The 20478-nt window shown below is 29.5% G+C and overlaps 3 protein-coding genes and 1 long non-coding RNA gene across 4 annotated transcripts; 3 read left to right on the top strand and 1 right to left on the bottom strand.

Annotated features, from left to right (window-relative positions):
- Nucleotides 1–452: 452 nt before the first annotated feature.
- On the bottom strand, nt 453–13308 carry LOC149882545 (uncharacterized). Its single transcript, XR_016456218.1, has 7 exons — nt 13161–13308; nt 2804–2882; nt 1646–1682; nt 1448–1489; nt 997–1038; nt 781–807; nt 453–667 (listed from the first exon to the last, which is right to left on the bottom strand). It is a non-coding gene; the product is annotated as an uncharacterized LOC149882545 (long non-coding RNA).
- Nucleotides 2549–4154, top strand: LOC149882546 (uncharacterized). Its single transcript, XM_090099757.1, has 2 exons — nt 2549–3478; nt 3915–4154. The coding sequence occupies exons 1-2, from the start codon at nt 3400–3402 to the stop codon at nt 4145–4147; spliced, it is 312 nt and encodes a 103-aa protein (XP_089955883.1). The 5' UTR covers nt 2549–3399; the 3' UTR covers nt 4148–4154.
- On the top strand, nt 4395–6832 carry LOC149882547 (uncharacterized). Its single transcript, XM_090099758.1, has 5 exons — nt 4395–5252; nt 5350–5544; nt 5662–5904; nt 6014–6176; nt 6365–6832. Exons 1-5 carry the CDS (start codon nt 4437–4439, stop codon nt 6766–6768), a joined length of 1821 nt encoding a protein of 606 aa, XP_089955884.1. The 5' UTR covers nt 4395–4436; the 3' UTR covers nt 6769–6832.
- Nucleotides 7110–12696, top strand: LOC149882548 (uncharacterized; the record flags this gene model as incomplete). Its single annotated transcript, XM_090099756.1, has 5 exons — nt 7110–7448; nt 10212–10457; nt 10614–10799; nt 11145–11435; nt 11860–12696. Coding segments are annotated over 5 exons (1356 nt in total), but the record flags the coding sequence as incomplete, so codon positions are not given.
- Nucleotides 13309–20478: the final 7170 nt, after the last annotated feature.

Genomic DNA, 20478 nt, shown 5'->3' on the forward strand with positions numbered 1-20478 from the left:
CAAGAAAGAATTTATTAATAGTCTTATCGATTAAAATGACAAATAAAAAAATGTATGACATTTTATTTTCGTTGATGTCAGTTCTACAAAATGAATGAATGAGCTGAATAATTTATATTATTGATAGTGATACGGATAACTATATTAAATCTTTGGATGGCTTCAATAAGGTTTTTTTTTAAACTTAAACTGTGTTTGGATTATTGGCTTAGCACTGATTTCATCATAAGAATTTTCATGAGGATGATGCTATATAAAATTATTGGTTTGTTGTTGAAGGAGAAAGAGGTACGGGAGGAAAGGAAGGAGGTGGGAAGGGTGTTCGGGGAGTGTATGAGAGATGGAGAAAAAGTAAAAAAATATATTTTGTTGTACTTTATTAATTATTTCGGACCTTGTGGTACTAAGTAACAATAAGTATAGTTCCTCGGAGTAAGAAAGAAAACGGAAAATTGTTCTGCTCGATTTATTATTGATAAATATCCTGCATTTACATGTAACGTGCGAATAAATATTAATCAAATATTAGATAATAAACGCGTAATAAATAAAAATGATGAGATGCAAGCCTAACAACTATTGTCTTCTTAATGATCACTGTCTTCTTAAGGATGACTGTCTAAATAATGAGTGCTTTAATGTTTAGGATGATGACTGTCTTTACGAGCTAGAAAAAAAAAATGTATATGAATAACTTCATCTTTAACTGAAACTGCTTCATCCTGATTCAAATTTAAATTTCAAATGTTTAGATTTTATTTAATGATAGAGTAAAACTACCTTTGGATGCTGACGCTTGAACCTAGACTAAAAATAAAAATAAATTTATGTTATTTAAGAAAAAAAAAAACGAAAAATTGATCTGGGTAAAAAATTTTATCAAAAAAAGTTTGTCTCGTTTTTGTTTCTGCAATGTTGTTATAGAAATAAATGTACAAAAAAAACACATCGAAAAATATAAAAACAATAACATCTGATTAAAAAAAAACTTCTTACTGGATTTGGATGGTCTGATTGAATCAGATCTATTTCCCTGAACTAAAAAAAAAAAAAAAAATTTTGATTGAATTTTTTTGAAAAATATAAAGTTTAGAAAAATGGTATTTTGGCTATCAAAACTCCATTGAGCTAAGCAAGATATGGGAAAAAATGTGACTAAGTTTTTTAAACCTGTGTATAAAACTGAATGTCCTGTACCTATAAGACCTCTAAAAGAAGTCATGTTCTCAAGCAAATAAACATAAGTTTTTTTAAGAAGATAAAAACGAAACATTAATCTGGGTAAAAAATTTTATCAAAAAAAATTTGTCTCGTTTTCTCGTTTCTGTAATGTTATTTGAACCTGGACTAAAATAAAATTTGAAGAAATCATAGAAATAAATGTAAAAAAAATATCACATCGAAAAATATAAAAACAATAACAACTAATTAAAAAAAAAACTTCTACTGGATTTCGATGGTCTGATTGAATCAGATCTTTTTCCCTCAACTAAAAAAAAAAAAAACTTTGATTGAATTTTCTCGATTTAAAGTTCAGGAAATTTAAAGTTAAAAAAAAAAGTAGTATTTTTGCTATCAAAACTCCAAGATAAAATAATATTTTCGTTTTTTCTTTTAATATTAAAAAGAAAATAGTTTGACTTACCAGATCTCGATGGCTTTATTGATTCACTATGTCCTGATTCTAAAAACGGAATTCAATTTTTTTAAAGGGTTCGATTAGGTTTAAAAGTATAACTTTTATCATCTATTTATTTTTTAAAAATATGATGACGAGCTTTTGTGAAAAATAAAAACTTGCAAAAAAAAAAAATAAATAAATTTCACTCTTATAAGACGTATTTTACTTTATTAAATGTAACTTATTATCACAATCAGAATCTGCGTGGGGCATCGTTAAAAGCACCACCAACGAACATTCGTAGTTTTTTGCTGCTAGAATTTGATTGAAATTCAAAATGTATTATCTTGTTGTTTTTTTTTAATTATAAAACTCTGATTTTACTTTTTTTAAATTTAAAATTCCACGTTTTCATTCGTTGTTTTTACGAGTTTTTATAATAATTGACAACGGTATGTTAACCGTAAACAGAAATCGGTTATTCCACATACTACTTGCAGTGGTTATCATTTTATTTGTCATATACACCTGTTTCGTAAATATTCTTTAACCAGAAAAAATAATTTAAAAAACTCTTAAAAGGAGAAAGAAAATAACTTACTTTTGGAATCTCCTTGACCTTCTTCTAGTAATTAAAATAATTTAAATGTTATAGATTTAATTATATCATTAAATCGTTACAACAGTTTGTAAAAGAACAACAAAGATGAATGATGAATTAGAAAAAGTATCTGCGTTTGGTTTTTATATTTTAATCGTTTATAATAATAAGTTAAGTACAAACTTCTATTTCAATCTTCTAAAGTAAGTCAAATTTGCTGAAGTTTACTAAATTAGAAATTCTTATGCTTTCAAAAGGGTTTTTGCGTGATAAGTTTGTATTCGTTCAGATTGGTTATTTTTGAAAAATTAGCTTAACGTACTTAACCGAATAGCAATTTTACGCAACGTCTTGAAGCTTTGAAACAAATTGGTTTAAGATATGTGAGGGATGGCAATATTTTTCTTATGACTTTGTATGTCTAACATGTAAAAATTATTTTAAATTCGATTTTATTCAAATAGAAATTTGTACTTAAATCGTTATTATTAGTTTTTAGGGGAAAAAACAAATGCTGATGCTGAGTTTAAAACAAATAGATTAAAAGTTTATGAAAGATTAAGAAAGATTATGGTACTTACTTTTTTTTTATCTCCAGTGATTACATCAAAGTTAACAATCAACAGAAAAGCCAAGATAAAGCAGCTCATCTTCATTATGCTTTAAGTAAAAATAAAAATGTCATCTTTTTCATATAAATAAAAGTATAGTGACCTTCATAGGAGTTGCATCAATTTTAGTGTCTTAATTACATTTTTCCTTAAATTAGTTAAGTTTAAATTCTGATTTCTCCACACACTAAAAAAACTAACGGCATTATAACAGCATTTATGTACGCAGATTCTATAATACCGTTATTAATGCTGTTATATTCACGGATCCAAAGATATAATTGGAGACCAAACAATTTTGGCGTTATAATGGTGTTATATTTGCTGTTATATTATGCTGTTATGTTATGGTGTTATATTTAAAGATTTTTGCTGTTATTTTTACTGATAGTTTTGCATTTATACTTGCTGTTATATTTAATGTCACACACGTGACAGCAAATATATCAGCAAAATATCACTGCAATGCTGCCACATTTTGGCATATTTAAATAAGATGTTTTGAAACTGCCAAATTAGTTTCTAAAGCGTTAGCACGAGCTGATAAAAGTAAAAAGTAAATAAAAATGAAAGCAATTAAAGTTAATTTTAAAGAAAATGCTGAAATAGTTATTGCCAGTAATTTTTTAGAATTTTGTGCATCTGGTAGGTATATTTTATTTTATTTAGACTAAAAATTTTATCATTTTAATTCACCGTATCATTAACGATTTTTAATTTAAATTGAAAATTATAATTAGAAAATGCTCATGCATCTTAATATAACTAAATAACATGCTAATTTTATATTATATGTTATGTTAAATTTTGATTCGAAATAATTTTATAGTAGCACTAGGAAACTTTACTTGCTTTTATAATAACATGTTAACATGTTATTATAAAGTCAAATGTCCTAATCGTAGTATCATCTCAAATCAAAATCTAAAAATACTTTGTTACTTTTTTCAAACTGTTAGAATAAAATTATAGCACCAAAAAATTTGTCACTCCTTTTTTAGTATGATAATTTGAATTAGTAGATATGTAAAAGACAATTTTCAATAATATCAAGTTATATTTACACTATTTTATGTTTTAGCTCGTGAAACCTTTAATTTGCCCATGATTGAAGAAATCAAGTGGAACGGTTGTAAAGTAACTGCTAGTAGTTTTGCTGCTCTTCTCAATGAACAAAATTTAGAGCTTACGATCAGGGTTGGAAAAAACCCTGGGTTTTTTAAAAAAACCCAACCCAAATGGGTTTTTTTGGTTTTTTTTGGGTTTTATGGGTTTTTTTGGGTTTTTTCAAAACTGACCGTTTATACGAAATAAAAATTTCCAGAAAGGAAAGTTAAATTTCTAAATTTATAGTTCATTTACCCTATATGTTCTTATTTTTATTACCAAAGTACCTTAAGTCTCTAACATATTTTGGAGCTCCTGGACTAGTCTAGGAGAATATGTTGTTATGTTATGACTTTTGTTATGTTATCACTTTTAAAACTGCAAAGTGTTTCAGAATTTCCTGATTTATTAACTAGTTGACATTATTTATTTATATTTTAATCATAATAGAATTGATTTTCAGAAAAAAAAACATTTTTTAATAAGAACATATATTATGGCTCCTGGATCTGGAAGAAAGCTTGCAGATGAATGGAATGATGTGACTAAGTTATCAAAAACTGTTTCTGGAAAAGTAATACTGCAGTGCCAGTGCAATTATTGCAATGAAATTATTAATAGCCAAAAAATAGAAAGAATCAGAATTCATTTTAAAAAATGTAAAAAAAAAAACCCATCTGCTGATGTTACAGAACGAAATAAGAATTTTATTTTAAATGATGGCCAAGTATCATCTCAGACATCTGTAAACTTGTTGTGTAATTTTGTTAGCCCAGTTACTTCAGAATCTTTTGAAGCATCAAGCACTTCTGGTGTCTTTGGGAGTAGCTACTCTGGTTCAACACCAACCCCATATAAAAAACAAAAGTTAATAGAAAGCTACATTTCAAGAACAAACTCAGACCAGAAGGATGTTTTTGACTTGCAAGTTGCCAAATTTTTTTTTGCATGCAATATTCCATTTAATGCTGTAGAAAATAGAGAATTTAAAAATTGTGTTAATTTTTTGAGACCTGGTTATGATCCTCCGAACCGGAAGAAACTTTCAGGAGAGTTACTGGATAAAGTGAACGATGAAGTAGTTGAATCTATGAAAAGTGAATTTGCAAATAATAGGAGTACTATTACATTGATACAAGATGGTTGGAGCAGTGTCAGAAATGATCCAATTATTGCTCACAGTGTACATAATGGAAAGACCCCATATTTAATCTCCGCTATAGATGCAGGAAGTGAAAAAAAAACTTCAGAATATTGTGCTCAATTAGCCATTCAAGCAATAAAACACATCAAGAAGGTTTATGAGCAAGATGTAAGTATAATAATACTGAATACAGTATTTATGTACATAGTATTTACTTTAATTTAAATTAACTAAAAATATAAGAATATTTCTCTACTTCCAACAGGTATTTGCCATTTGTACAGATAATGAAAACAAAATGAAAAAGATGAAAGAAGTTCTTAAAGAGGAATATCCGTTGTTACTTACATATGGATGCTCAGCTCATTACTTAAATTTAGTTGAGAATCATGTGACACCAAATTTTCTGGCACATTTAATTGAAGTGAACAAATACTTCCGAAACCATCACCAACCACGTGTGAGTAAATATTGTTTATAATATATTATTTTAATTTTACAGTTTAATTTTTTTGTACTTTTTTATTCAGTGAATTATGTTAATATATCAACTAATTAAACTAGTTCTTAATTTCAGGGATGGCTTTTGGATGATAGGAATGGAGTTATGCCGCAACTTCCTAATGATACACGATGGAACTCTCAAGTAGACTGTTTAAAAACTTATATTAAAAATTATAACTACTACCTTGATATTATAGAGAAGCATGAAGGTGATATTAAACATAATATCAAGAAAATTATAGATAATGCTGGAATTTTCAGAGAAGCTAAAAATCTTCTAATTCAACTGGAGAAATGTGAGATAGCTTTAGATAAGGTAGATATGTAAAGCAAAATTGTTATTCATTAAAATATTTTAAACTATGGCTTCAATATACTATTAAAATATTTGCAAAGATATTTAAAAAAAGAAGTTATATTTATAGCTACAAAGTGACTCAACATCATTGTCAGATGCATGTGAAGTTTGGTTATCTCTCCTGAAGGATGAAGACCTGAAGCCATATTATATGGAAATTAAGTTAAAATTTGATGAAGCAATGGAACCTTTTCATTTTTTGGCAAATTTGACTGATATTAAATACCAAGGCATGGCAACCAAATCTAACCCAAAAATTGAAAGAAAAAACTTAAAACTACATTATTTTAACTTATATAACTTACATAAGACATTAGTTGATTCTAGACTACAGACACAATTTATGACATAATATCCATATATTTACATTTCTCATTTTTAATATATAAAGCAGGAATACAATATTCTTTAATTTTAGGAAAATCTTTAAGCATTGAACAAGAAGCTGCTGCAGAAGCTTGGCTAAGTGATAGGCACAATGAATACGTGGCTGGATACTATGATTTCAGGCTAAAAGTCACAACTACCTTTCCACCACACATGTTCAACGATAACTTTATTTCTACAATTTCAAGTGAAAGATGGTGGGGTATAATAGATTTGAAGCAAAGGCTGCATCAAAAATCTTTACCACTGCCAGAAGGGTTTGCAAAATTTTTTCAATCTCTTCATAGTTGTCCTGCAAGCACTGGCTCCATAGAAAGAGTGTTTTCTACTTTTGGTATTGTGTGGAGCAAGTTAAGAAATAGGTTAGGGAGCGATAGAGCTGAAAAGCTTGTTCGGATATACAGACATTTGAGAGGCGAAGAATTTGATTGGTAAACATCAATGGCCAATCATTTTGTTAAGCTTTTGAAACTTAATGAAATATAGTTTGTAATCTTCATTGATTTTTCTTTTTCTTTTTAGGCGTTAAACTAATTTCCCTAATAATTTTTTCTGTATAACCCCAACCAGCTATACAAAAGATTAATCATATTATGGATTATTCTGTAAGGAGTTTAAACTAAAAAGTATAATATACATATATATTTCATAATAATAAATCCAATATTATTTACAATATAGGGTTTATAAAAGCTAAGAATCTGTTGTAAAAAAAGATATTTTTAAAAAAACCCAAATATCTTTGGGTTTTTTTGGGTTTTTTTGGGTTTTTTTAAGGTGGGTTTTTTTGGGTTTTTTTGGGTTGGGTTTTTTTGGGTTGGGTTTTTTTGCCAACCCTGCTTACGATTCAAGCTCCACAACTTGTTGATATTTCCAACACTCAACAAGTTGGTCTTTTATCTAATTTAAATAAAACTGACACAGCTCAATCATCACCATTATGCCAATTTTCATCCATTTTAAATGATTATGTAGATTTTGTGGTACCATCAAAGAATATAAATCTGATTTCTGAAAAACAATATATGGCTGAAGAATGTAGTGTAAATGTTGTTCAGCCTCCAGTGAGACAACTATCTTCATCAGATCTGAAAACACCCCCGACACCACGAAAGGTAATAAACTATAACTGTTCTGTTTGTTATTGTAAAACTACAACTTATAGTTTTATGCTTCATCACTTAAAACTGCATGGCAACCAAGCAGCCGTTTTTTGTGAAATTTGTTTGTCAAATTTTAAAAGTCTTTCAGGATTCCTGAAACATTCCAAAAAATGTTCCATTAACCAGGTCAATACCTGTACTACTGAAAATGAAGTAGAAAACGAGTTTGTGGTTGAAATTGGTACTACAAAAATTAACGAAGATTATTTAGGAGCTTTGGCATTACATTTACAAGGAAAGCACAGATGTGCTCAAAATGTTTTAAACATAATTTTCAGTAATTTAAAGGAAATGCTTTCTGTATTGAATGTTGACATAGAGGCTTTAAAAGCAACTTGTGATAAACTGTCAACACAATATTTACGGGAAAAGTATTACAAGAATTATTTACAGATTCCAACCGCAAAAGTGATTGCTCTGAATAACCAAGGTTGTTTTATTCCTTTCATTGAAATATTGTCTTTCCTATTACAATCTCAAGAAATTAGTAACTTTACAGCAGTGAATGGGGACACAAACCACATGAAAATTGGAATATATTGTGATGACCTTGGAATAACAAATCCTTTAGGAAAGGCGCGTAAAAAGCAAAAAATGTTTGTATTTTACTTTCAAATTTTAAATATCCCTTCATTGTATCGCGGTAGAATGTCTACTATCTTTCCGTTAATTTTTACTTTAACTAAATGGGTAAAAGATAAAAATTTTTACAGTAATCTTTTCAGTGATTTTATTTCTTCGATAAGCCAGCTGAAAAATGGAATGGTAATTAAAGTTAAGGGTGTTCCCAAAAAAATTACAGTTGAAGTAGTATACTTCTCAGGAGACTCTCTTTCTGCAAATGCAATTGGAGGTTTTAAAGAAGGTTTTAGTGAAAAGACATTGCGTTGTTGCAGAAGTTGTAACTCAACCAGACAACAAATGAAAGATTTTTCTAACCATGAAGAATGCAGTATTCGCAATGCTCCTGAACATATGATACGTTTAAATGAACTAAACTCTGGTTTAATCAAAGCTGATAAGTTAAAATGGTCCAAATACTACGGCGTTGTTTCAAAAAGTATACTGTCAAACATTCCAGGATTTGATGTGACAAAACAGCTTTTATTTGATCCTATGCATGATTTGTTAGAAGGTCTCATTCCACTTCAGTTAGAGTTATTTTTGTTGTACGCCATTCAGAACAATTTTTTTACTTTGCAAGAAATAAATGATTGGCTGCAGCGGTTTAGCTATGGTAATGGTATTGAAAAGCCTAATATGATTCATTCCTCAATAAAGATTCATGGTAGTTTTGGCAGTGGCCAAACATTGACCCTTTCTCGTGTGATATCATTTTTTGTCTTAGAACGCATGGGTCAAACAGATGTTCATTTCATTTGTTTGTCAAAAATTATTCAGGTGCTTCAGCTGTGCTTGTCTCCTGTTGTTACCCCCCTTTTTTTATCTGATTTAAAAGCGTTAATTCAAGATCATCATTGCTTATTTTTGTATTTGTATCCTGATAAATTCATTCCGAAGTTACACTTTCTTATTCACTACCCTGCTCAAGCTGAACGGTTTGGGGCTCTACGGGAACATATGTGTATGGCTTATGAAAGAAAACATCAGGTTGTGAAGAATTTTCGACACTTTAATTTCAAGAACATTCCCTTTTCAGCATGTAAAATGATGGTTGTTAATACCACAAGCAATTTTTTTAATGCAGCTGGAGAAAGACGTGGTGATGTATATGGACAAGTGGACGAGTTGAAGTTCAAAAAAGGCTCTATTATTTCTGCTAAAGTAAATGGCATAATTTACAAGATTAATGATATCATTTCATGCCTACATGAAGAAAAGTTGATATTCTACAAAATCCTTTCAATATCATCAGAAAATGACAAGCGTGCTTTTAAATGCTCTAAACTTATAGTACAAGCGCACTCAGCATATTTGATATGTTGTGAATCTTCTGAACAAGTTCTTATTTATCCAGATACTTTGATATTTCCTTGGTGCGTCATACAATATTCTAATTCTTCAAGTTCTGTGAATGGCAGAATCAGTATTTTTCCTTTAGCAGTGCCAAATCTAAGTTTTTTTAATATATGTTTATAAGTTTATATTTTAAAGTACATAATAAAAATTTGTTAATTTTATTATATTTTTTATTTTTACAGCAGAAACACATTTAAAATGTGAAAATATTGTTTGAATAAAGATTCAAAGGAAATTCAGATTTTAACATATATTATATCCTTTTTTGTATGTTCAGAAAATTTGGTTTGAAATACTGAAATCTATTGTATAACTCTTGCATTTTATTTTATTTTTTGGCTATTAAACTTTCATAAATGTTGGCATTTTGACATGACACAACAACACAATAAATATGTTGCAATAAAAATCACAAATAATGTTCTTAAAAAGATATGAACATTTTCTAACATGATTCTTTTATACACAATATAAATAGTTGTGACATTTAATTACAAATTATATAAAATTTATATTAAAAAATTTATCTAAACCTTATTGTAAACAATGTAATATTATTTAATGTATGTTGCTTATAATAAGCTCTGATTTTTAATATGCCACCATGAAACACCCTAAATTCTAAGTCTCAAAAACCATTTAAACAATCGCCCCACTATGATTTAGCTAATATATCACACACTTTGCTGTAATATTTATTATGTCAAACATTTTATTGTGTTAATGTTTTTTCAGATTTCAACAGTTCCTTTTGATTCAGATGAAGTTGCTCACCTGAGGACTTTTTTTAGTACATCATCTTTGAACTTCTTAAACAATGTCTCAACAAATGATATTTTGAAAAAGGAGTTAAAAAGTAGCATTCTTCAGTATTGTCATGTTGCCCTTCCTTCAGACAATGATGCATGGGTTCGGAGAGAGTTTTTTTCTAAACTTAAGTCAACACTTCGTTTTAATTTTCCAAACTGCTTGGAACACTGGGTAAGAATTGTTTTAAAAATTATTTACAATCTCATGGCACTGCTATATTTTTTTAGGTGTGTTTATGACACATACATGTTTTGTTGCTGTTGTATGAAATAAGTATTTGTTTATGTACCCTTAAATGATATAGTTTTGAAAAATAAATTCTCCTAGGATTCACTTCTAACCCAGGTATCAAACATAATTAGGCAACAACGTTGGTCTAAAAGTCATCCAAATGGAAAAGCAATTAGACAATTTCAACAGGTTTCAAAACCTAAAAAGTCTCCATATATTATGGATTCAATATCCACAGCTGAACCAGTACTTTCAGAAGATCAGCTTCTTCTTGAAGTTGAGGTTATATTTTTAATTTATTTATTATGCTAACTTAATTGGAACAGCAATATGATAATCAATACTTGAAATATTTTACTGAATTAGTAAATATTATATAATTAGTAACTATTATATAGTTTTTTTTACTAATTAATACTTTTTCACAATCAAAAATACTTTAAAAAATTGTTTAATGTATAATATATCAAGTAATTTTATAACATGTGTTATACCCACCTTAGCACCATGCGCCATATCATGTTATTTTAAACGATTTTATGATAAACAATTTTTGGTTGGTTAATTGATTATGTGCACCATTGCTTATTTTTGAATTTACAATATTTTTATTTTTATATTTTTTAGAATGAAATAACAAAAACAAAACCATCTATCAATGTTCTTGCAATTTTGAATAGAAATCTTTTTAAACCAAAAATATATGAAAAACTCCCGCTTCGATTGTCACTGGCTCCATGTTTAATAATTGCTGAGTTTAAGCGCCTTTACCCACAGTATAGTTTTATTGAAGAAGCATGTACAATTTTTGTTAATAAAGCATTTGCAGGATCTTCGAATCACCTTGAAAGTTTGCTTGATTTACAATGTAAAATAGGTTCAAAAAAAGCAAAGGATGTCTTGTTTAAGAAATCTGAAGTAAGTAAAATGAAATATTTTATGAATTCTGTTTAATGATTTCAAATAATGAATTTATGAAAATGTCTACATTATTTTTGTGTTAAATAATCTACTTAATGTAGAATTTATTTGTTTATTACAAATATTTATTTGGGAATAATATTTGCATAAATATTTATTTCATTTCAGTATAAACTTATTATAAAAGAAATTAAAATAATTATACAATACCTTAATTAAAATGCAAAAATAGATTAAAAGCTGAAAGAATAAAATTCATGAAATAGTAGCTGAAAAAATTAAAATGAAATCTGGTGTTATAAGAAAAGATTTTATAAATTTTAATCTGTTACAACGAAATCTTTTAAACTATTTGGAAAATACCTATTAAATTATATTTGTAGAAATTTTTATAATTAAAGTTTGAATATATTTCATTAAGTCTGACGATCTGCTCGATGAGTTGAAGATACCTGCAAAGTATGGTCCGCAAGTGCTTTATAACGCAACACAATATGGCGTTCGTAGTAGATCAGGATGCGAAATGATCAACACAGATATACGGACGATTAAAGAAGTTTTATGCGTTATTGTTTGCATTTACTACTTGTTAGACCTCTCTTATCCGTCTTCTTTTTCACAACTAATGGGCCTTTTCCAAGAAATGTTACTAAATGAATGTTTCGAAAAAAAATCAAAGAAGACTTACTCTTATATTACATGTATAAACAGTTAACTTTTTTTAATTAAGTAATTCTTTAAATTTTTTATAAAATATTTCATTTTATATTTAACTTTTTTATGCCTAACGATTAAGGGATATAAAGCTTTTTTTTGAAATTACAAAAATAATAAACTGATTTTATAAATTTTTGATAATTGACACGTCATTAAAAATATGACACCTAATCCTTGGTTTAAGCGGTTACTTAAAATAAACAGATTTATTAGAAGTTCATTGATCTAAAATTATTTTTACAAGGAATATTTATGGTGTCTTTTTTACAATTATATCAAAATGTCATTGGATATATTAAAAATATTTTATAAGATATATATTATGCCTTACTAGTAATAATTGCATTGAAAGAACTCATATTGTTTAATAGATCAAATAACTGCTATTAATTATATTATATATAGATAATGTATTAATGATTAGTTTTTTATCTTACTTGCAAGTAATTTTTTTACACGCTTTGTTTTTATCCATGGATAAAGACAAAACGTGTAAAAAAATATATAACGGCATATTATGCCGTTAGCTTGGTTTTTGAATATAACACCAAATATAACGCCATTGGATAACGATATAACAGCATTTTGCTGTTATTTATATTTAAATAACAGCATTTTACTGTTATTTTTGCTGTTATTTATAAAAATATAACAACATAAGTGAAAAAAAAAACAGCATAATAACACCATAACAATACAAGATAACGCCATTAATGCTGTTATATCGTGTCCCAATGCTGTTATATTTTTGTTAAATATAACAGCATAATTTTTTAGTGTGCAGAGAAAAAAATCTTAAGAATGATCGAGAACAAAACTTTTGACTTAAAGATAAAATGTCGCAAATTAGAAAAAGCGTTACAAACTTTTCTTTCATCCACCCAAACAATATTTTTTCTGTTTTCATTAAATCATCAAGTGTGTGTTACCCATTCGTTAAGGAGCTTTTCAATATTTTGATATACTTAAATATTTTACGTTAAGGAGTATATTTTTTTAACTTACCTCGCCACTTTTGGGAAATTTTTTACTTCTTCTGTTTACAACAGTTTGCTTCTTCCTCTGAAGTACCTTAGGATCCAAATTTTTGCTCAAGAATAATTATGCATAACTGTTCACATATTTATATGGTTTAAAAGTTGCGCAACAACAAAAATTATTTATGGTTTCTATATACGTTGGTTTCATAAATTGTATATATATGGTTTCCATATACTTGGATTGATGAATTTTAAATTATTTAATACTCGTTAAAGTGCTTCGCTCGACAACTTTTGGGAAAATTTCATTCCGTCAGTAAATTTTCTTTTTTTTTTTTTTTTTTTTTTTTTAAGTTCGTTCGGTAGATGTTAATAATAATTAATAATGTTTAGTTATTATTGTTAGGGAAACAAACAAACAAATGGGCAAAAAAAGGAAATTTATAAAATATAATCAGACATAATTTTTAAATTTAAAATGAAATTCAAATGTTTTGATGAGTCATGCTGCAGTGTTCAAAATATCAAATAAATCTTCTAAGGAATTGTTAGCTGGAATGTGACTTATAGAAATGCCAAAATTGTATATGTTGAATTCCAGTCAGAAGAATTTGTTGATAAATAAGTTATGCACACTTTAACAAGTTGCGTGTGTTGCGTGCCAAGTGATAAATAAGTTATGCACACTTTAACAAGTTGCGTGTGTTGCGTGCCTTTAACAAGTTGCGTGTGTTGTTTTTGTTAAAAGATGATGAAGGTGGTTATGTGATGATTATTCGACAACACGTCTGAAATAATTTTGATGAGAACTTTTTTCTATTTTAAATAATTTAACAAGTTTCTTCTTAGGTCCCCCCTCCCCCCCCCCCCCCACACACACACACACACACGAACTATCACAAATAAGCAAATATCTCTCTCATTCCATTTTAAATTTACTAACGTCGAAAAAACGAATGCAGCGAAAACAACCGCCCAGGAAACATTTCTATTAATTTAGCTGAATAACGGGATAAATCCTGAGGCTGAAACTTAACAATGGTAATTCATGTTGGAATTTGTCGCACGTTCTTAAATGAATGGTTATTTAAGTTCCAGAAGACATTCGCTTTAAATTAATCAACATTTGAATCGTTAATTTGAAAAACAAGTCCACGCAACCTAGATTTAAGATAACTAATAGAAACTGTTCCATTTTCGTTTAAAAAAAAAATAGTAGTAATAATTAAAAAACTCTTAAGGTAGCAGAAACATTTCTTCATTTCCAGAAAATGAAAATAAAATTCTAGAAGCTAGAACTTTTGTCTCGCTGAATTTGTGGTCATTCTTTATATTTTGGGTGCAATACATTTCTTGATGTCAGCAGTTTTTAAATATTTTTAAGAGCATAACTTTCATTGTTACAAAAAAAACTCAAATTCTATTGCCACGTTGCACCACCAGTTTTACTAGCGAAAAGAAACCTTATACAACCGTTTAAAGACCACTCGGGGGAAAAACGGCAGTCACAATTTGAAATTTTTAAGTTTATGTCTCAGTGTCATAAATAGCATGTACTAAACTACTTTTCAAGTGAAAAAACGAAAATATACCGAGGAAGTTTAGAGAAGAAAAAAAATTCTGGAAAAGAACAATGGAAGGCAAAGTCCGTTGTTTACAAAGAAAATAAAAACAGTCCACGATGTATGGGGACATCCATAGAGTACGTACGCAGTAAAATCAATGATTTTGGACCCCCTCTCCCCCTTTGAACGCACTTGAACGCTTTTAACCACCCCCTCCCTCTCTGCGTACCTTTGCGTTATTTATTAAAAAAGTAAAAAAACCCCTACCCTTCCAAATAAATAGTTTTAAAAACATTAAATACAAAAAAGATCAACATTTTTAGTTAGAGATCTTTCTGTACTTAACTAAAAAACGGGCATTTGTTAACAAAAGAAAAGAAAAATTATTTAGATAGGATTCGTGTCGCGAGTATTTTTTTTTAGCTTTTTATATATCCACAAATGATGTCTTAAATAAATTGAATATGCTATGGAAAACAGGCATGAACTCTGCTTCTAACGAAGGACAATACAGATCAAATGGTATATTTTTGTACTTTAAGCCTTCTGTAAGTATATCTCTTAGCAAAAACCTATGCGTCAGAGGTGCAAAGTTTGAATGGTTTGATACGTTTTTAAAATATCGAGACGGTTCCATCGCTTTGTAACCGTTCTCGCAGTACTCGTAGATGGCCAGAAATAGAATGAAACGTTTGGGAATGGTATTCAGCCAATTTGTTTCAAACAATGAACAACATGACTTGTCCTGGCATTTCAAAATTTTTAGACAGTATCGCGATTGCTGGCAATTTTTTTCTACTTTATATGCTTTCCCAACTGGTACTGCCCAGCAACTAGCCAGGTAACCGTTGATGACGGTTTTATCACAAACTTGAGATAAAACGTCAGCCACTTTTTGGAAGTTTTCTACCTCCAGTTCTTGGTTGATTGTCTTCCCAGAAGAATCAAGGTGATTGCCAAAATAATCATGGGGAAGAACTATTCCAGCCAAATTACGAGAAAGAGTTGCCATTCTTCTTTCAATAAGGTTGAAGGCTGAAAGTTCAGCTGCATTCACACCATGAAGCAAAACTATCTAAATCCAGCAAGCAGAAGAGATCAACAGCAGTTGCTAACGTTTTAGGAAGCGTGATTCCTCATCTTGAGCTCCATCAGTCTCCATTAACATAATTGGTTTACGTCTAGCCACTTTGGTTTCAAAAAGCTCTCTAACATCAAAAGAATGTGTAAAAGCATTCGATGTATCGGGTTTGCCACTTCTTATGCGTATGAAAGTGTCTCTACTGTAGGATACATTTCCATTATTGTTAACTTCGCATATGCCATATACCGATGGGATTAACTTGTGCTGTGGGCCAACGACAAGGACATGATCCATAAGCTTGAAGGCTTCGTTTACTTTTTTTTTCATACAAAGACTGATGATATCTTAATATTTTCCACAACTCCTGTGCGTGTTGATACTGCTTTTGTTTTTCAAGCGTTGAATATGCTTTCTTATATAACTCAAGGAATTGAAGATACTTTTTCTCGTTTCTAAGAAAATCGTTTGACATCTTGGAAATAAACAGTTTTTTTTTGTTGCAACGTATTCAGTTATTCGAATAAAAAGATAAAAATTCAGAAAATATCTTTTTTAATGTCCAATGAAATGACTTTGCAGAAAATAATAAATAATTTAAACAACGATCGCTCGCTTTCTATTTTCTCTTAGTGATCGAAGTCAGAAAAAAACAAAATATACATTTTTTACATTCGAGAAATTTATTGCTTTTTGTTAATATATATATCAAGTTTTAGGAATAATTCTTAAGAAAGATAGTCAAATCGCGTACGTACTCGCTGTCTCGAACACTACCCCCCTCCCCCATACCTGGGAACGAACTTTATGGATGACCCCTATGCGATATTTAGTATCACGTGATTCAACAATCCAATGAAAACTTTCGCACAACAGAACCAGACTGTAGTACAAGATTTAAATGATTTGAAACTGTAACAAAATGATAGGACATGTTTATTGGAAAAGTTTAATTTCCATTAATGGTTTGCAAGATTCTTTTCTAACTGGGCTTATTAAAATACGTTTAGGCTCGGTAGGACTTAGTCTAAACGTATTTTATTAAACTATTATTTTAAGTTACAATATTGCTTTAATATAATATTTAGGATTATAATATTTATAGAGATAAGTCATTATAGGAGTCATAGGAAAAAAAGATTTTCATAATGTTAATAAAGCAAGTAATCTAGCCCTTAGTCTTAATCTTATACCGCAAAACTTAAGCATGTTTATCTGTTTTTAACTTTATTTTTATATCTTTTCTCTGCTCAGGGGAACCACCAAAGGATCAAAGAGGACAGCACAGTAATAGACCTCATAGAATTAGTGACGATGTGGTAAGAATAATACAAAACCACATTTCAGCCTTCAGAAGAAGACAATATCACTACTCATTGGGGAAAATCCAATGCATCTATTTGTCAGTGAAGTTAAATATAAACAAAACGTATACAATTTTTAATTAATTGTATCTAGATCTGTAGGTTTCTTATAAAACAAGCAGATAAATATTTAACAATGACTTTGACATGTCTTTTGGATACCCAAGAACAGACACCTGTTCAAAATGTTATGAACTAAAGATAAGTATTGAAAAAGAACTTGAAAAACTTTCTAAAGAACTTTCCAATAATCCTGTCAATGAACATCTTGAGCAGGCTCTCCAAAAACTCCAATTCAAAAGTGACATTCATCAAAGAAAGGCGCGACGCGTTTTATAGAAGAAAATGAGAAGCTCAGCTCAAGGCAAATCAAAGAAGAAAATTTTAAAGCCATTTTGCCATTGATTTTAACAAAAACTTGAACCTGCATAACTACAAATGACTTTTATTACAGAAGAAGATCAACTTGTTTATCTTTTAATATTTTTGCTTTCAAGAAATGAAGTTTTCAGTTACGCATATGTTGAAACTGCTGCTAAGAAAGGACCAGATGAGGTCACTCCTATTCTTTTTCATTTTGTAATGAATCATTTAAGTAAGGATATCAAACACTTGGAATTATTTTGTGGCTCATGTGCGGATGAAAACAAAAACTAACCAATCATTTTTTAGATTTCTTAGTTAATCAGAGGAAAAGGTTTGATTCAATCAAGATGTCATTTCCTGAAAGAGGCCATTCCTGTCTTGAGTGTGTAAAGGAGTCCCTACAATGTCATTGACCTAAAGCAAGATATGGTTCAAAAGTAACACCTGATGACTAAAAAATGAGACAAAATTTAAATCAATTTATGTATGCTATTCACAATCATGCAATTGAAATAAATTAGTATATTTATAGGGAATTTAATACTCTATTAAAACTATATTATAGTTTTAAAATGTTAATTAAAATGGCTCCGTATAAAATAAGTTTGCAAGAAGATCTAAGAAAACGCATTTGCCAATTTAGAAATTCGCATCTGGAAAAGCCAAAAATCCTCACAGTAAAACACTTTCTAGATGAAGGAGCATCGAAAGCGACTATATATCTTACTCTAGAACGTGTAGACAATAGTCTAGGCTATCAACGAAAAAAAGGAAGCGGTCCAATGGTGAAAAAGATAGACAAAAAGGGCATAGACCAATTGAAAAAGGCATTTGATCATCATCACGATGTTTCACAACGTCAAGTAGCTCGAAGATTCGATTGTGAACAATCGTATATATCTAAAATTCTTAAAAACAAGACGAATATTAGATATTACAAGAAGAAAAAGATTCCACATTGAAACGAGAGCCAACTAGCTTGAATCAAACCTTTGTGTCAGCATATATATCGCAATTTTAGGAATTTTGATTTTGTCTTGGATCACGAATCATATTTCACACATGCGAATACAACATTGGCTGGCAACGATGGCTTCTATTCTAGCGACGTGTCATCTACAACTAGCGACGTCAAATTCAAAAGAAAGAAGAAGTACGAGGAAAAGGTGCTAGTCTCTTTGATTATATCGCCCAAAGGGACTTCAAAACCAATGTTTTTTGAAATTGGCCAGGCAATCAACAAACAAGCATACATCGGACGTCTCCACAAGCGGTTAATACCCTTCATTGGTGAAAATTACAAAAATTAAGGGTACTTGTTCTGGCCAGATTTGGCTATCTCGCACTATGCAAAAGAAGTGGTTTCTTTTCTCGATGCCAATAACATCAAATACCTGCCAAAGGTAAAAAATCCACCCAATGTACCAGAAGCTCGACCAATAGAGGACTTTTGGGGTCAGTTGAAACGCTTAGTCTATGAGGATAATTGGCAAGCAACAAGCATTCGTCAAATCAATCGGCTTATCGTGAATTTTCTTAACAAAATGATCCGGAAGTGGTAAAACGTTATGCCTTAATGACTTCAATTCGTCTAGGTCGAATTGCTTTTAATGATGTTATTGAAAACCAATAAATATATATTTTTAAATTTCATATAATTGTTTATAAATTTATTTTAAATTAAATTTGATAGCTATGTAACTATGGCTATAATAACAGTTTTAAAGTTGTCTCATTTTTTAGTCATCAGGTTTTATGACTAAGTTTTTTAAACCTGTGTATAAAACTGAAAGTCCTGTACCTATAAGACCTCTAAAAGAAGTCATGTTCTAAAGCAAATGACCTGGATTAGTTATCCACGGAGACATTGGCCTATCATTAATGCCACTATTTTGTCCAAGCCAGGCGTTCAGATAAAGCTGCCAGTATTGCTGAGCCTTTAAGACTATACAAGAAAAAAATTATTTCTTTAGCCTAATGCAAAGATCTTCAGGCCCTCAAAAAAATCACTTCAATGAAATTTTATGACAGTTGGAAGAATGATGAAACTAATAATGATTCACTAGATGAACTTTCAAATGACTAAATAAAATGTTAAAAAAAATAAGAAAAGTAACCAATTCTTATTGGTTCCTTTTCTTACTAAATCAAAATTAGTTTTTCATTTCATATAATGCAAACCTTTATTTATTTATTTTTTTTGTTTTTGTTTTTTTTCTTGCATTTTCCTTGAATTTTTGTTGTTTTCTGTGAAAGCCCTACTGAGTCTACCCAACTTCGATGGGTATCATCAGTGGGGGTGGGGGGGGGGGGGGGGGTAAAGGGGGCTGAGTATTGCTCTGACTACAAAATCCTCTAGTAAGCACTGGCAACTAAAACAAATTTATTATAGGGCCAATGGAACAGCTGATGAACTCTATTCCACTGGCCCTGTGATCAATTTTTTCCTACAGCCACCTTATTTACGAAATTAGTACATGCAGTAATCTTATATACAAAATTAGTTTAACTAGTCTTCAGTTGAATTTAAGAAAATTCTACCATAGAAAAAAAAAGAAAGTTGAGTTTAAATTTGAAACTAAATATAAAAAACTTTAGATGGAAAAGAAAATAACACGCAAGATTTTTTCACTATAATAACAAATGTTGACGTGAGATTCTGAGTTGAGGTTCATCATTAATTGTAAGCTAACGGTCGGAAAGACATTTTTTTAAGGATTACCTTATACATTTATTTACATTTCGCTGGCCTACTGGCTTACCTGGTTTTGTATTAAGTTTGAAGTTTATTCATATTTGAAATCATGTATATATTACATTAGAAATAAAATTTCTATTTACCTTCTGGTAGTTAACATTAAAAAAAGAGTGTTCCAACATCAATGAATAGTTTTTGCTTTAATATTCTTGTAATAAAACTATGAGGTTTTTTTGCTTTAATATTCTTGTAATAAAACTATGAGGTTT

This window comes from Hydra viridissima, unplaced genomic scaffold (genome assembly GCF_058129835.1).
Source record: "Hydra viridissima isolate aposymbiotic clone 2 unplaced genomic scaffold, HvirCarnegie_v1 scaffold_10, whole genome shotgun sequence".
NCBI classification, from domain to species: Eukaryota; Metazoa; Cnidaria; class Hydrozoa; order Anthoathecata; family Hydridae; genus Hydra; species Hydra viridissima.

Excerpts from the sequence above, each read along its gene's own strand:
- LOC149882546 (XM_090099757.1), top strand. The coding sequence starts at position 3,400 with ATGAAAGCAATTAAAGTTAATTTTAAAGAAAATGCTGAAATAGTTATT. Across the intron at positions 3,479-3,914 it reads TTTAGAATTTTGTGCATCTG|CTCGTGAAACCTTTAATTTG; the intron begins GTAGGTATATTT and ends TTTATGTTTTAG.
- LOC149882547 (XM_090099758.1), top strand. The coding sequence starts at position 4,437 with ATGGCTCCTGGATCTGGAAGAAAGCTTGCAGATGAATGGAATGATGTG. Across the intron at positions 5,253-5,349 it reads AGAAGGTTTATGAGCAAGAT|GTATTTGCCATTTGTACAGA; the intron begins GTAAGTATAATA and ends TACTTCCAACAG. Across the intron at positions 5,545-5,661 it reads GAAACCATCACCAACCACGT|GGATGGCTTTTGGATGATAG; the intron begins GTGAGTAAATAT and ends TCTTAATTTCAG.